Source organism: Toxotes jaculatrix, chromosome 6 (assembly GCF_017976425.1).
Source record: "Toxotes jaculatrix isolate fToxJac2 chromosome 6, fToxJac2.pri, whole genome shotgun sequence".
Taxonomy (NCBI): Eukaryota; Metazoa; Chordata; class Actinopteri; family Toxotidae; genus Toxotes; species Toxotes jaculatrix.
In genome coordinates, this window is record NC_054399.1 from 28,620,489 (window position 1) to 28,635,757 (window position 15,269).

At 40.8% G+C, this 15,269-nt stretch overlaps 1 protein-coding gene across 1 annotated transcript; it reads left to right on the forward strand.

The window, feature by feature from the left end:
- Positions 1 to 11,614: 11,614 nt before the first annotated feature.
- Positions 11,615 to 13,778, forward strand: rpl36 (ribosomal protein L36). The gene is made up of 4 exons (XM_041039505.1): positions 11,615 to 11,704; positions 12,597 to 12,691; positions 13,153 to 13,287; positions 13,654 to 13,778. Exons 2-4 carry the CDS (start codon positions 12,599 to 12,601, stop codon positions 13,741 to 13,743), a joined length of 318 nt encoding a protein of 105 aa, XP_040895439.1. The 5' UTR covers positions 11,615 to 11,704; positions 12,597 to 12,598; the 3' UTR covers positions 13,744 to 13,778.
- The last annotated feature ends 1,491 nt before the right edge of the window (positions 13,779 to 15,269 follow it).

A 15,269-nucleotide genomic window follows, 5' to 3' on the forward strand; every position in this document is an offset into this window, starting at 1 on the left:
TACATGCAGGTAAACCCTCAAACATCTTGCAGCTGAAGGAATTTTACAGGGAAGCATGGTATAAAAAAGTGTACTTACATTTTTCACAGAAGATTGTTACATCTATTGATATTTATAATAAACTAAATGATTAAAAAAGCTAATTATCCTTGTGGATTCATTCAGGTTTATCAAATGTATCTGTAGCGATAACACATTCTCAAGCAAATTAGCAAATTTGCAGTGTTTTCCCCTTTAGTCTCCGGTTTGCAGGTGTTTGATTTCTGCAAACGGTAGATGTAAAGTTACACCCAAAAGGTTGCTTTAGTCTAAAATGTCCCGTCAAGTATGGACGTGGAGAAGAAGAGCAGCCATCAGAGGAAAAATGAAATTACTTTACATTATCTTGAAGGTTTACACTGACATCAGATCTCCCCATTCCACATTTATGTTCTTTTTGTTTTCCTTTTTTTTTCTAAGTCTACTCTTTTTGCTAATGACTGACTTTTTGGCTCCCAGTTTTGGCCACGAGGGGTACCAAAGTTATTGAATTTGAGGGGGGCACAAGGGTTAAGGACATTTACCCATTTATTAAGATCAATGAGGCAATTTAAGTCAATTGGGCTTTTACTCAAATGGAAAATATAAAGTTTTTAACACATTAGATTCATCACATCTCTCTTCTCATCTCTCCTTCATTTGCTGTCTTCTCTTTATAAGAAAAAAAAAACAAATGCAAAGAGGAACAGTTAAATCTTATAACAGAGTAATGATATGATATAATAAGATAAACTGATACCTACCTTTTTGATTGAGAGGGTTCTCTCTTTATAATGCCCTCCGCTCCCCCTCCTCTCCATCAATCCTCTACCTTCCCCCTCCATTTCTTCATTCTCTCTTCTCCTCCTACATCTCCTCTCCACTAGTAGTAGAAGGGGAGGAGAAAAGGGGAGAGGGGTGGTGGGAGTGGTGTGTTCTGGATGCTAGTCTGCTGTGGTGAGAGAGTGAGAGTAAAATCATCATCTGTCTGAACAGATTATTCATTTGCATTATTTACATCAAAGGAAATAAAGTGATATCCACCTGTTTGATTGACCAGGTTCTCTTTTCATGGTGCCTCCTCCTCCACAGGAGATGGAAGAAGAGAAGTAGGGGAGGAAAAAAACGAGGAAGAGAAGGGGGGGGTAGGGATGAGGAGGAGGGGATGGGTAGAAGAGGTGAGGAAGATGAGAGGAGGGGTGGAGGGGAGGAAGAAGAGGTGGAGGGAGAGGGGGAGAGGAAGAGGAGGAGGGGAGAAGGGTGATGGAGGTGGCTGCCTCCCCTTATTCCTCTCCTCACCTCACCTCTCCTCTCCCCTCCCACTACTACCCCCCCCCCCCCCCCCCCCCCCCCCCCAATGGGAGACAGGAGGAGAGCGGAGGGAGAGGAAAGGAGGAGCATGAGGAAAGAAGGAAGAAGAGGCTGAAGAAGGAGCAGTAGAGGGTGGGGAGAGGGAAAAGAGAAGAGAAGGAGGGGGAGAAGAGGGGGGGTAGAAGAGGAAAAGTGAGGAAGAGAAGGGGGAAGAGGAAGAGGAGAAGGAGAGGGAGGGAGAAAAGTAGGAATGAGGAGGGGATGGGGAGAAGAGGTGGAGGGGGAGAGAAGAGTGGAGGGAGAGGGGAAGAGGAAAACGAGGAGGGGAGAAGGGTGATGGAGGTGGTTGCCTCCCCTTGTTCCTCTCCTCCTCCCTTCCCAAACCTCACCCCTCCTCCTCCTCCCCTCTCCCCTACACTCCTACTAACCCCCCCCCCATGGGAGACATGAGGAGAGGAAAGGAGAAGCAGGGGGGAAAGAGGGAAGAAGAGGCTGAAGAGGGAGCAGGAGAGGGTGGGGACAGGTAGAAGAGAAGGAGGGGGAGTAGAAGGGGAGGAAAAGAGGGGAGAGGGGTGGTGTGTCCCGGATGCCAGTCTGCTGTGGTGAGAGAGTGAGAGTAAAAACATCATCTGTCTGAACAGATTATTCATTTACACTATTTACATCAAAGGAAATAAAGTGATCTCTACCTGTTTGATTGTTCGGGTTCTCTTTTCATGGTCCCTCCTCCTCCACAGGAGATGGAAGAAGAGCAGTAGGGGGAGTAGAAGAGGAAAAAACGAGGAAGAGAGGGGGGGATGAGAGGAGGAGAAGGAGCAGGAGGGAGATGAGGAGGAGAAAGAAATGATTCAAAGAAATCAATTCAACTCAAATCCAAAGAAATTTGATTCAAATAAAGTCAAAGATTCAAAGAAATCCAATTAATTTAATTCAAAGAAATCCACAGCAAGTCTCATGTTCATCGTCATTCTGGTTCCGGCCGGTCTCCAAACAACCAGGGCAGGTTAACTGAGTTCACCACTGTGGTGGGGTATCTGTGGGGATAGCTTAAGCGGGAGCAAGAGAAAGAACTAGACGGGGAGCTAGAAGAGGAGGAGCTAGAAGAGGAATGAGAGGGGGAGTTACAGGAAGAGAGGCATTTCTGGTGAGGAGGCACCGTGGGAGGCTGGCACTGGGACCTTCTGGAGGGTGCGCTGTGGGCTGGTTAGCTGGCTGGCTCCATGTGAAGGTGGAAACCAATTACAGCCTTTAGACCTCTGCTCCACATCACATGAACGAACCATAAACTGTTTTACCATAATAACTAATATATACTAATAATAATAAATTTACACAAAAGTCATCACATCATTGAATTAAAAGTATCACAATGCAGTACTGTTCCAATAAAATACTACAAATAAAATAAAACATACTGTACATTAAATTATACTTAACAAAAAGTACATGAGAATTTGCAGTAAATACCAATAGGTAAGTGTTACTAATGAAAGAGGACCTACACAGTATGGACACCAATGAAGTGTACAGAATACAGTTTGTTCTAACATTACTGAATACATGTTAATGGAAAACTAAGAAAATGTAATCAGAAGGACCCAAAGACAGTGTTATTCCATCATAAATACTGTATGGCTGCAAACAACAATTACTTTTATTCTGAATAAATGTGACAATTATTCTTCTTTAATAATCAGTTGATTGGTCAGTGCATGTAATGTCAGAAAATAGTAATAAATAAATAAATAAATAAATAAATAAATAAAATCCCTTAAGCCCAGGCTAACCTATTCTGATTTCTTTTCAATTGATCAACTAATAATTTCAGCTGTACAGCACTGGTTGGTTTCCGGGTGCCTGCGGAAATAAAAACTGCATCGTGTTGTGAGGTTGATCCAGCCTTCACTGGCCCACATACTGATACAGACGCCTCTTTATGCAGAGCGAAATTTTCGCCAGACATCATTTAAAGACATGTCATTTTAAAGTTCCCCGGCTGACTGATAAACACTCACACCTCATACAACACCAATTTTGACCCCTTTTCAATTAACGGAAAAGGTTTTGCAAATCGGCAGTAAATCACATTTAAAAACAGTTATTTGTAAGCATAACGGCCATATAAATGACTTTTTCACTACATGTAGTACTTACGGTGTATGTCACCAAGAAGTTGGACGATATGGAAGCAATTTTTATTGTAGGCTCAGCATTTAATCGTTTAAGGTGATTTTGTTTTCAATGGCAGTCAAAAGAGTTAAACATCAGTCTGCTAGGTTCATTTACATTGCTAAATGAAAATATTGTCAATATTGGGAGCTACATGGCTCGAATACGGGAGGTTCTGAAGGCCTCTACAGCAAAATACATTGAAAACAACATGAGTATAAAATGTGGAAAAAATCTCACATTTTCACGATGGAAGTCTTTATGTCAGTCACAGCAGGTCGTCAGAAGATGTTCAGATGCAAAAGGTTGCTTTTATAAACCATAATAATCTGCACTGAGCTGCCAGTGTTTGTCCAGATGTACACAAAGATGATGAGCAAATACACAAAAAGTTACCATCATAATTTTTTATTTTTCATGAAAATTTGACTGCTTTTCTTCTCCAGGGAGGGTGCAAATCTGTGTGTGGCCAAACCATCTGTGATGTTGAGTGGTTACACACAGAGCTGTCAAGTATTATTATACATTAAATTAGTGGATTAAGTGTCACAACTACATTTGCTAGTTAAATAATGTTAATAGTTCCCTATAAACGAGATTTTAATATTTGTCTCTCTTTGTATTTTTTTTTTCAGCCAGCTTAACATTTAACTGTGTCCTGGCTGTGAGTCTTCTGAGCTGAGGACTGACCTTGATCATTTAAAGGTCTGCTGCACAGTGTGCACAGCTACACCTGTGCAACAGAAGAAGTGGGCAGCAAAGGAACACAACTTGATATTAGCTTTAAACCTATAAGATGATTTATCTATCTCTTTATATTCACTGAACACGTTCATGTTTTTGTGAACTGTAGACTGAACGCATCATTTTCCCAACTGTGAGCGCAGACGTGAGTTTCGCTGCAGGGAAATAACGCCGTTCACCTCCATTCAGGGAAAAAAAAAACTTTTACGACAGCTGTCAGTCGACGTGTGATTTACGGCGTACAGCATGTCAGGTGCAGCTGAAAGAGAAGCCGCCTCCGGCACACTTGTATTAGACTGTATTTTAGGACATCTGCAGCCTTTCATCATATTAATAACTGGTTTGCAGCCGTCCAGGCGTGTGTCCTCAAGAAGACAGATATAGACCATAGACTCTATAAGACATGGGCGTAGCACCCGTAACGTCACCCATTGGTTTCGGGGAGTCGGTTTTGTGACCAAACCATGGGCATTCGAGCTGCGCCATCTTGGATTTTAGTGGGAGTGTACTTTCCATATTTGGCGGAGAGGCGGTTACTCTACGGGTCAGCCGGCCGAGAACACGGCCATTTAGCTCGGAGCAATATTTAATATTTACCAGCATTCACCGCTGCTTCCATCCACTATCCACTTACAGTTACAGCAGCACTCAAACAACAGCAACCACTTGCTGACGGAGCTGCTCTGTCCATGCAATGTCGGACTTTTTAAACAGAAAAGTGAGACGAAATAAAATTGTAGCCTAGTATTCCACACCGCAACAGCGTTTCTAACACTAGCTGCTCCGGTCCTCTAGCGACCACAAATCGGCAATTAAGTTATAAGCCAGCGGCAAAATATGCTAATACATGCTAATTAGCGCAAACATCTAGGTAAAATAGTGAGAAATTTACTTACCGAAAAAACTGCAACACAGACTCCTTCGCCAGTAGGTTAGTACAGTCTACACTACAACCAGCCGTATTGTCACAAAACCTATCCGAACATTGGCAAACAAACAAGGACACTGCATCCCCTGTTAACTGCTGGAGGTAGCCGGAGGTCTCTGGATGTAGCCGACTAGCCCAGCCGATGCTTTAGCAAAGAGCTAACTGCCAGTGCCTGTCTATGTGGCTGTCACTCAACATAACCACGCTCTAATTTTGTAAGAATTTTAAGCCCAAATAACACTAAAATGGTTGTGGTATAAAAAAAAAACTATCAAGAGAGACCAAAAACAATAAAAAATGTACCAGGCTGTAAATATGTTTTTTAGGCTGTAAAGTTGGCTATTTTAACATGGGGGTCAATGGAGAATCGCTCACTTGTGAAGCCAGCCCCCAGCGGCAGCCGAGGAACTGCAGCTTTTTGAACGCGGAAGTGATCCTCACTGCTGAAACCTACAACTCCCCCATTGGGACAGACACAGCTGAACAAGACATTCAAGTTCTGTCCAATATCACACATTGTTTAAGTGGTAAAACATATACTGCCATTGCTTTTTCTTGACTTTTAAAAGTAATCTTTTTCTATGATTCTATAGTAGTGTACAGTACAGTGAGTGGAGGCAGCTGGGGATGGATGGGCAGGTCAGTCAGAGATTCTATTGAACAAGAATAGCTTGAAGCTGCTCATTTAAAAAAAAGGAAAAATGTTTGGAGTCTATGGACTTAATTTAAATTTAAAAAATGTGAACTATGAACCTGAATTTGTTCACTTTAATCTGTACGAACTGAACTTTGAACCAGTTCTTGTTTAGTGTGAACTTGTGCACAACACTGTGAGGCTCTATAGTGATCCTGCCAATACACTCCTTATACAAACTGAACTGTGACAGGAACAGCTGTTTTGTTCAGAATTTAACACTTGAAGCCATGATGATCACTGCAGGACCATTCTGCTCATTACGGTATCAAACCCATAGGCTTCAACTTATTGAAAAACTGTTGCTCTCATTAGCTACTTTATTGTGCTGTGACAACACTGAGACATATAGGGGGATAAGATAATGAGAGCATTAATCTCTTGAGGAACAAGCTTGTGGGCTTAACAATGACCAAGCAGATGGTATGTACAGATGGTTGATACTTCTCAGGTTCATCAACTGGAAGAAAACAACTGCAAATTCTTCAGAATAGTGAGATGTTAAAGGGTTGGTTCCCCCAAATTAAAAAAAAAAGTTTTCATTTCATGTGCTGCTGATGTCAGATACAATCCAATATTTACACAACCTCTCTTCTGACTTTGCATAAGCATTATCTGTGGAAGCTGATGTTTCTGTGCAGAGGACATTGAATCAAATCATCCAGAGCATCCTGTCCTCAAAAATAAAGGTGGGAATACAAAATATATATTTAAAAATGTTTTTACTGGTGGTGGTTCCTACATGTGGACCTTTCATTGTAGTTTAATTTAACAAGCATTTCTGTTTTTTAAATGAATTGGCTTCATCTATACTCAAGTGAAAGTAGCGGAGTAGAAAGTACAGATATTTGCTGCAAAATGTAATGGAGTAAAATCAAAAGTATGCATTATTATTTTTACTTAAGTAAAGTACAGATATGTAAAAAGTCCAGTTTTTAAAGACAACCAAGCAGTGTGTTCAGGCTTGTTGTATCATGCAGTAAAAACTTCCTGTTCCTATTGTATTTTCACTCTTAGCAGTCACACAGTAACATGACAGTGAGATGTCAAAGGAAATAATATCAATTTGAATTAAGTGAAAATAATTGTAAAACATAAAAAGTATAAATAACAGAGAAACAAGGCCCCATATTTGTTAAGGGTTGTTTTCAACCCATTTTTTTTTTTTATTTAATTAATTTTTTTTTTTTTTTTGGCATCTTAATTCCCTCCCTTCACCCTTCTCCTTTTTTTTTTTTTTTTTAATGAAATCAGAGACCCAACATTACCCCCAGAGCAAGCACTTGGCAACAGTGGCAAGGAAAAACTTCCTTTAACAGGAAGAAACCTTGAGCAGAACCGGACTCTGGGTAGGTGGCCATCTGCTTCGACCGGTTGGGTTATCTGAAAAAGGTCTTTTTGTTTTTTTAGTGGGTGAGGGAGGGAAAGGCAGCCTAGAGGGTGCTGCTGCTGGATGCCGGCTCCTTTGACTTCTTAAACCTCTTTGGTTTCCTCAAGCCCAGAAAGTGGCGGACTCTCTTCCATGTAGAAGTTTTCTTTGTCTTCTTGGAGCCAATCTCCTCAGGCACCTCAGTCTCCTCCTGGCAGGTTTCCTCTTCGTGCACATCTTCTGACTCTTCCTTCTTCTCCTCCTCTGTGATGTTTTGTTGGAGAGACTGGTTGTCTTCTTCCTCAGCCTCAGGCTTTGTTGACAGCTCAAGGTTGAGAGAGAGCTGTGTTTTCAGTTCCTCCAGTTCTCTCCGCACAGCCATCTCTTGCTCAGTAGTTTTTTCTTGTGCACATCTCACCTCTTCTGCCATCTTTTCACATACAATGTCTTTCTCAGAGTTGATAGAGAGCTGAATGTTAGGTTTAGTTTTCAGCTCCTCCACTTCTCTCTGAAAAGCCATCTCTTGCTCAGTAGCTTTTTCTTGTGCACATCTCATCTCTTCTGCCATCTTTTCACATACAATGTCTTTCTCAGAGTTGATAGAGAGCTGAATGTTGAGTTTAGTTTTCAGCTCCTCCACTTCTCTCTGAAAAGCCATCTCTTGCTCAGTAGCTTTTTCTTGTGCACATCTCATCTCTTCTGCCATCTTTTCACATACAATGTCTTTCTCAGAGTTGATAGAGAGCTGAATGTTGAGTTTAGTTTTCAGCTCCTCCACTTCTCTCTGAAAAGCCATCTTTTGCTCAGTAGCTTTTTCTTGTGCAAGTCTCATCTCTTCTGCCATCTTTTCACATACAATGTCTTTCTCAGAGTTGATAGAGAGCTGAATGTTGAGTTTAGTTTTCAGCTCCTCCACTTCTCTCTGAAAAGCCATCTTTTGCTTAGTAGCTTTTTCTTGTTCCCATCTCATCTCTTCTGCCATCTTTTCACATACAATGTCTTTGTCAGAGTTGATAGAGAGCTGAATGTTGAGTTTAGTTTTCAGCTCCTCCACTTCTCTCTGAAAAGCCATCTTTTGCTCAGTAGCTTTTTCTTGTGCAAGTCTCATCTCTTCTGCCATCTTTTTACATGCATTGTCCTCAGAGTTTCGAGCGTGCTGAGCTTTGAGTTTAGCTTTCAGGTCCTGGGCAGCAATCTTGTTGGCGTTGTTGACCAATAACTCCATGTTTTTCCTCACGCCCTCCATGTCTGCTATTATCTGTTTCTCCCTGGCGATGGCCTGGTCTTTCAGGGATCTCTGCCTCCCCAGCTGTCTTGTGGTCTCAATTAGCTGTTGTTTGGTTGCATACAGCTCTTGTCTGCTCTCATGCAGCTGCTGGCTAAGTGCGATTCTCCATTGTCTCTCTCTCGAGAGGTTGGCGCTGTCCCTAGCTAGCTGGGTATTGCAGTTGGAAACTGCTTGCTGATGGGACCTAACAGGCATTCTGCCCACATTCGGGGGTTGACTGATCAGGGGTGGACGCCTGGGTGTTGAACTCTCCATTTCTTCAGATGGTAGAATAAGGTGGTAAAGTTGTTGATTTTCTTCAAACAGGTATTGTCACTATCAGTGGTCTTCCTTTGATAGATGCAAACTGTCGTCTTCCTCACGGTGCTGGATCACTTGCCAATAGGTCTGAAATGATCTGGCTGTCTGAAGAGCTGCAGTCTCGTTTTATATAGAGAATGATGATGACATCATCATCACAAGTGACATCATCATCGATCAGTGAAGGGCTCACAAACCCAGTGGCTATGATGCCTTTGATGTTGGCTTTGATCTTGAGGATCTGTTTCTTCTGCTTTTAACTTTTTTCTATGTGTTTAAGTTCAAATTCACAAAGTGTGATTAAAATATCTTTTGAGATTTGATTACAGTGCCATCAAGCCAGATAGTTTTGCTTGAGGTAGAGCTCCTCAGAGTCACCATTCTAATGTTTATTTATAAATAAATTTTTAATATTATCCAGTTTAAATGGGATGTTGGGGTGGAATGTTACCCAGGGAGCATTCATTCAAATGTTTATCAACAATATTAAGAGTTTATTTAGATTATTAAGAGAATATTAAGATTTTTTTTGACACTGTCGCAGAGATAATTAAATTCTATGCGTGTTATGGTGTTGTACTGGGCTGCATTATGTACACACGTTTTTTTCTAATATTCTGCCACCTTCATGTATGTAAATAAGGGTCAGAAACATGCCATATGTATAACACATACAGAGGATTGAATTTGTGTTTCACTCAGACCCATGGTGCAATAGAAAAATTGGACTACAGATGTTCATAACAAACTGGCTGGCTGTGTAAAGGAGAAAAACTGTACAGACTTCGTGTTTGAAGATTCAAACAAGAGCCCCATAGGATAACTATAACCTGGATGAATAAGAACCTACACAGACATATTTTTAATGTGATGGTTTTATTGGTTGTAGTTACAATTTTTTACTTTCCAATGCAGCTTTAAAAAAACCAAAGATCTAATCAAACATAATACAAAACGGCTAGATTTTTATTTGGCTTTTGCTGTTAAATTTATTCAAGTGATCAGATTTGAGTAATAGGATTTTAGTTAGTATAGGATTGTCTCATTTTTAGCACAGCCGTTATTTTATTACATTATGAAATGCCTAATTTTAAGTTAAAGTTTCATCATTGTTTTACAGCAGATCGCATGCAGGACAGTCTTTCTACCAAAAATAAATAACATACATTGAATGAAGAGAAATGTTTATTGTAACGTGTCCAAACTATATTTTACTATCTGTCAGCAAACACATCTTTATCTCCTGCAGTTCGGTGAGTTGCAGGTGAAAATGAAAGTCCATCAGTGCACAACTAAACACATTATCTGCAGATCTCCTTTTCCATTTGAAGTTTAGTACTTAAGTAAAAGTACAAATATCCCGCAAAAAATATACTCAAGTGAAAGTGGAAGTACTACATCAAGAATCTTACTTAAGTAAAAGTACTAAGTATGTACTTTTAAGTTTACTTTAAAGTATTTTTTAAAGTAAAAGTACTCACGCGATGGATTGTCTCAGTGTTGGGGCTGTGCCTTTTTAAAAAAAAAAAAAACTTTATTGATCCCTCCTGGGGAAATTACTCTCTGACAGTTCCAATTCCTGAAATTAATTAATGTTAGTGCTAGTACTCTAAGTTTGTTGTTTTTTTCATACCTTATCTGGTATGCACTCTATCCTAATCATCCAAGAACACACTGAATTTGTAATGAATTACAAGCCTATTTCTGTATTATCTTTAATTAACTACACAAATAATAGAAATGTTTATTTAATGTTGTTGTCTTCGAAATTTGACAAGGACCAGAAGACATACTCGAATGTGTGCTTTCCTTAGGTGTCTTTTGTATTTACCAATTTTAATGACACTGAAAACACTAAATCACCAAAGCAACCTGTTAGATTCATTATGAGATTTATGGTAAATTTTGGGGGGAAAAAAAAACCTGGTGAGTGCTCTGTGGTTAATAGAAAATGCACTCAGTAATATTACTTTACAGAAGGTTTATTTGAAATTCAACATTAAACACTGAACAATAACTGTAGTTAGGAATAAAAGTAATGTACATGAGCTGTACTACACTGACAGTCTGAGGTGTCCATCAAATGAAAAACATAGGACAAGGACAAGCAAAATCAACTACTTAAGCTAACTGCTCTGTACTTTGTCAGATCATCAGTACACAGAGTTTCTGCCTAAAACATACTTTTACAGTGGTTACAGCAGTAGACATCTATTACAGGAGTCACATTTGGCTGCTGTAATGCGCTTCTGCTGGGCCAGTTGCAGATGTCAAACTGGGAAATATTTTCACCTGTAAAGTTGGTGATTGTGCTAGAGCTGATTCAACACTCAATTTCAGTTTAATATTTTTTAAATCCTGTGGAGATGAAGTCCAAGGCATAAAATTGAACCTGTGAATACTAAGGACAGAGAACAATAAACTTCTAAAAAGTCGGTTTGTCCTTTGATCAGAGGAAGCTGATCTGGATCTGGTTTCTTGTCATCGTCATCATCATCATCATCATCATAACCCATTTAAAAACTAAAGATGCTGTCACTGCAGTCTCCCTTCTCCACAATCAGATGAATTGCACCAAATACAATGCTACATACATGAGGTCTTCACTCTCGTACTACTAATAATAATCTGACCCAAAACAATAGGGTTCAAACACTGATGGCGCTTAGAGTCCAAATAATCAAATCCATGACAAACAGGACGGTGCTTGGAAAGCTTTTCAGTCCGTGCCTGGAGCCCTGATTAACCAGCAGTACCCCTTCCACCCCGGCAGGGGCACTGCCGTGCTGACGTCTCAGATGTGTCTTCCGGGGTCAAACCTTCTACTACCCCGCTTCGCTCCCTCAACAGTCCTTCCGGCTTGACCGCCATCACAGAAAGCAGGTAAGATTGTGATGTTGGAAACTACGTGCTGAAACTCACGTTTAATCTTCGCCATCCGTTCATTTCATCCAAATAAACTGAAAGTGCCGCAGACTATTGACTTCACTAAACCTCTGTGTTTAGTATTGCTACACAGACACTAACTGAATAAATGAAAACCAGTAGCCGCGTCGGTGACTAACTAGCATCTCTTCTACTGTCAGTTTAATACACTGCAGAAGCTAATTGTTCTCGGAAATATGTACGAGTTATTACTTAAGACAACAAACAACATTTTGCTTTGTTATGTGAAGAGATTTGGGGAGAAATCAGAGCTGTAACGTTACCGACAGTACAACACGGTATGGTAGGAAACATCCTCGGGATTTGGACTCTGCCGGTTTCGGATAAACAGCACATGAATTTGCCTTCTAGGTGTTTGACTCGAACGATTTAAACCCGCCACACTGTTACTGAGAGCAGTCCATGTTAATGTAACTAGGAAACTCACTCATTTAGGTAGTGATATTGCAACGATAGGCCTTGTTGCACTATACCCTGGAAGGCTTTTACTTGTTGAAAACAAAACGGCTTTATTGTAGTAGAGGTTCAAAGATAATTTCTCAACATTAGCAGTGTATTCATGTGATAATTAAGAGGTTTTAAACAAGCATCTTAAATGTGCTGTGCTACTGTTGACAGTAGAGTATTAAAGTATCAACCCGTCAGGAGAAAATGGGGGTGGGCTCGGGGGAAGCTTTAGGGTGCTGCACCCAGCAGTCAACATGTGTCTTAACTTGAAAGTGAATGTGGCGTTTCCACATTGCATCTTTGCATCTGTCCAAGTAGCTTATTAAAAAAAATGTTGTTAACACTTGAACTGATGTTTGTGTGTGTTTGTGGTTTTCTACAGACATGGCTATTCGCTACCCTATGGCCGTAGGCCTTAACAAAGGCCATCCAGTTACCAAAAATGTAACTGCTCCCAAACACAGCCGTCGGCGTGGGGTGAGTATCTGCTGTTGAGTGACTGCAGTGACAGCTTGTGGAGAGCGTGTATCACTTTAAGCTTTTAAGGATTCGTGTATTTTTCTTGCTGCAAACATATACCATAAGAATACCTTTATACTGCCATATTTTTCATTTCACATTAAGGTCTCATGCAACAGCTCATATATTTAAACAAACAGAAGTGATAACAAGTTGCACTGTCAGTATTGTGTTGTCCATCACTAGTTTACTAGCAGGAAAAATCTCACAATAATCCCAAAAATAAATATCAGTGTGTCTACATCACATTGTTATGAAATGTTTTCTGGTGTTTTTAATATGCTAAGAATATGCCACTGACATATTTACTCTGATGTCCTGTTCTGTTGTTCAGATTTTTTGCTACTAAAGAATAAACGGTGGAAAAATGAGTCATGTTTTAAAAGCTTTGTGGTAATATTTGTGTCTTTCCTGTGCAGCGCCTGACCAAACACAGCAAGTTTGTTCGGGACATGATCCGCGAAGTGTGCGGTTTTGCTCCATATGAGAGGCGAGCCATGGAGCTGCTGAAGGTGTCTAAGGACAAGAGAGCTCTGAAGTTTATCAAGAAGAGGGTGAGTTTGTGTTTCTGTTATCTGTCAGTGTGTCTGTAGCATTTACCACTTGGTGGTCTCATTTATTGGTACTGGAGTAGTGAGAGACTTGTGGACATGCACACAGACTTTATATACTGAGCCACAGTTACTGTTTTTTTCAATCTAATACAGATTGTGTGTGTGTGTTTACAGAGTTGTAGCTGTCTGAGACTGGCAGGTTTTTGAATATGCTGAAGGCTAAAGCCTCATTCTGTGTCCTTTATGATTCCCTTATGTTGGACACGATGCACTGTGCTGATGCAATAACTCCACAGAGAAGAAGCTTAGAGTTTACACAGCGCTGAAGTGAGTCAGTCTGATGTTGATGTTGTGTTTCTTCCTCAGATTGGCACTCACATTCGGGCCAAGAGAAAGAGAGAGGAGCTGAGCAACGTACTGGCCGCCATGAGAAAGGCTGCTGCCAAGAAGGACTAATATGTCACTTAATAAACGTTCGCTAAACTACAAAACCATGTCTGATGGTGTGTATGTCCTCTTGCTTGTGCTAATTTGTTAGCAGTGATCAGGTGTGGTTTTGGTGGTCTACATCCAACAATCGTGTGACTGGCAGTAAGATCCACCTCTTCTCTGTTCCGTGTTGAGGATGTTGTGTTTTCTTTCTGGAAAAAAAAAAAGATTAAACATACTTCAGTATAACAACATGGCACACTGGAATTTACAGACAGCGCGTTGCAACATAAATTTCCTGAAGGCAGGTTTTATTGGGCGCTGTTTATAGAATTGCATTTGATTGTGTGTGTTTCTGGCATTTCAGTCACTCTACAGGTGTGTGTACATATCTAGTTTATAGTCTGTATTCCTCAGGCTAAAACTAGCACTTAACTGACTCAGCTAGGAGAGGCTCCTAAAAAGAGGTCTTTTAAGGTTCTTGAGTGATTCACAAAGCATTTTAGTGCAACTACCAGCTCCTAAGCCTGAGAGAAGCTGGAAGCAGTGCAGACGACTCCTAACACTGCTCCTCCTCACAGCCAGCCAAATCCAGGCAATGTGCCTCAGTGTGCATCAGTGACTGTGGCAAAAATAGAACAAGAATGAACCTTTTGAAGCACATTTCGACTGATGAATCAGTTCAGTAATACTGGAAACATAGTCTGCTGATGGCATATCAGTTAAATTATATCTAGAATTACTTCAGCAGAGAATTAAGATTGCTCAAGTAGGAAAAAGTCTTATTTTATTTCATGGGAAAGATGTGATTTGTGTTAATGAATACTTCATTCACTGACCCAGACCCAGCCACCTGCCACCCAGTCTTTGTAAAGGGAGTAAGTTTATTCCAACAGTTGAAGTCATGTCATGTCATCATCTGCCGCTTATCTGGATCCAGGCCCAGGTTGCGGGGGCGCCTGCCGTCCAGTCTACAATGCACAGAAGTCCTATGGCACTTCCAACAGGTGGTGGGCCCATGGGAGGCAGTGCCGCCCGGAGTGGGGCTCAAACCCACGACCCAGAGATTGAGTCACGTGTGCTACCAACTGAGCTAACCAGGTGGTACCAACAGTTAAAGTATTAGTAATAAAATACCTACCTACTCATGTGACATATTTCCAGTAACTGCCATAGACATGGGATACTGTCTGCTACCTGAGAGGGTGTGAACATAAAACATTTAACCTGCCAGCAGCTTTTGAAGTGCTCAGGACTGGTACTGGGACAGACCCATGATATCCACAGCGACAGGGTCAGTCCTTATGACAGTAGGCATATAAATGTATGCACACCTGCGCCCACAATGTGTTAGTCCAGTTGGTGGAGGCAGTGCACCTGTTTTAGGACCAACGATAATCAGAAAGTTTCACCTGCTCACATGTCCATGTTATGTCCCCTGTGGCAGAGGCAGCCAAGATCTCATAGCCAGCTCGTGATGACTGATAAATGATGAGACTTTAAAATCATCATAGAGCTAATCTGAGAGGAAGATGAAGAACATGTCACTTTAA

What these genes read in the sequence shown, in the direction of transcription:
- rpl36 (XM_041039505.1), top strand. Translation starts at nt 12,599, where the DNA reads ATGGCTATTCGCTACCCTATGGCCGTAGGCCTTAACAAAGGCCATCCA. An exon ending in AACACAGCCGTCGGCGTGGG is followed by an intron (nt 12,692 to 13,152) that starts GTGAGTATCTGC and finishes TTTCCTGTGCAG; the next exon opens with CGCCTGACCAAACACAGCAA. An exon ending in TGAAGTTTATCAAGAAGAGG is followed by an intron (nt 13,288 to 13,653) that starts GTGAGTTTGTGT and finishes TTTCTTCCTCAG; the next exon opens with ATTGGCACTCACATTCGGGC.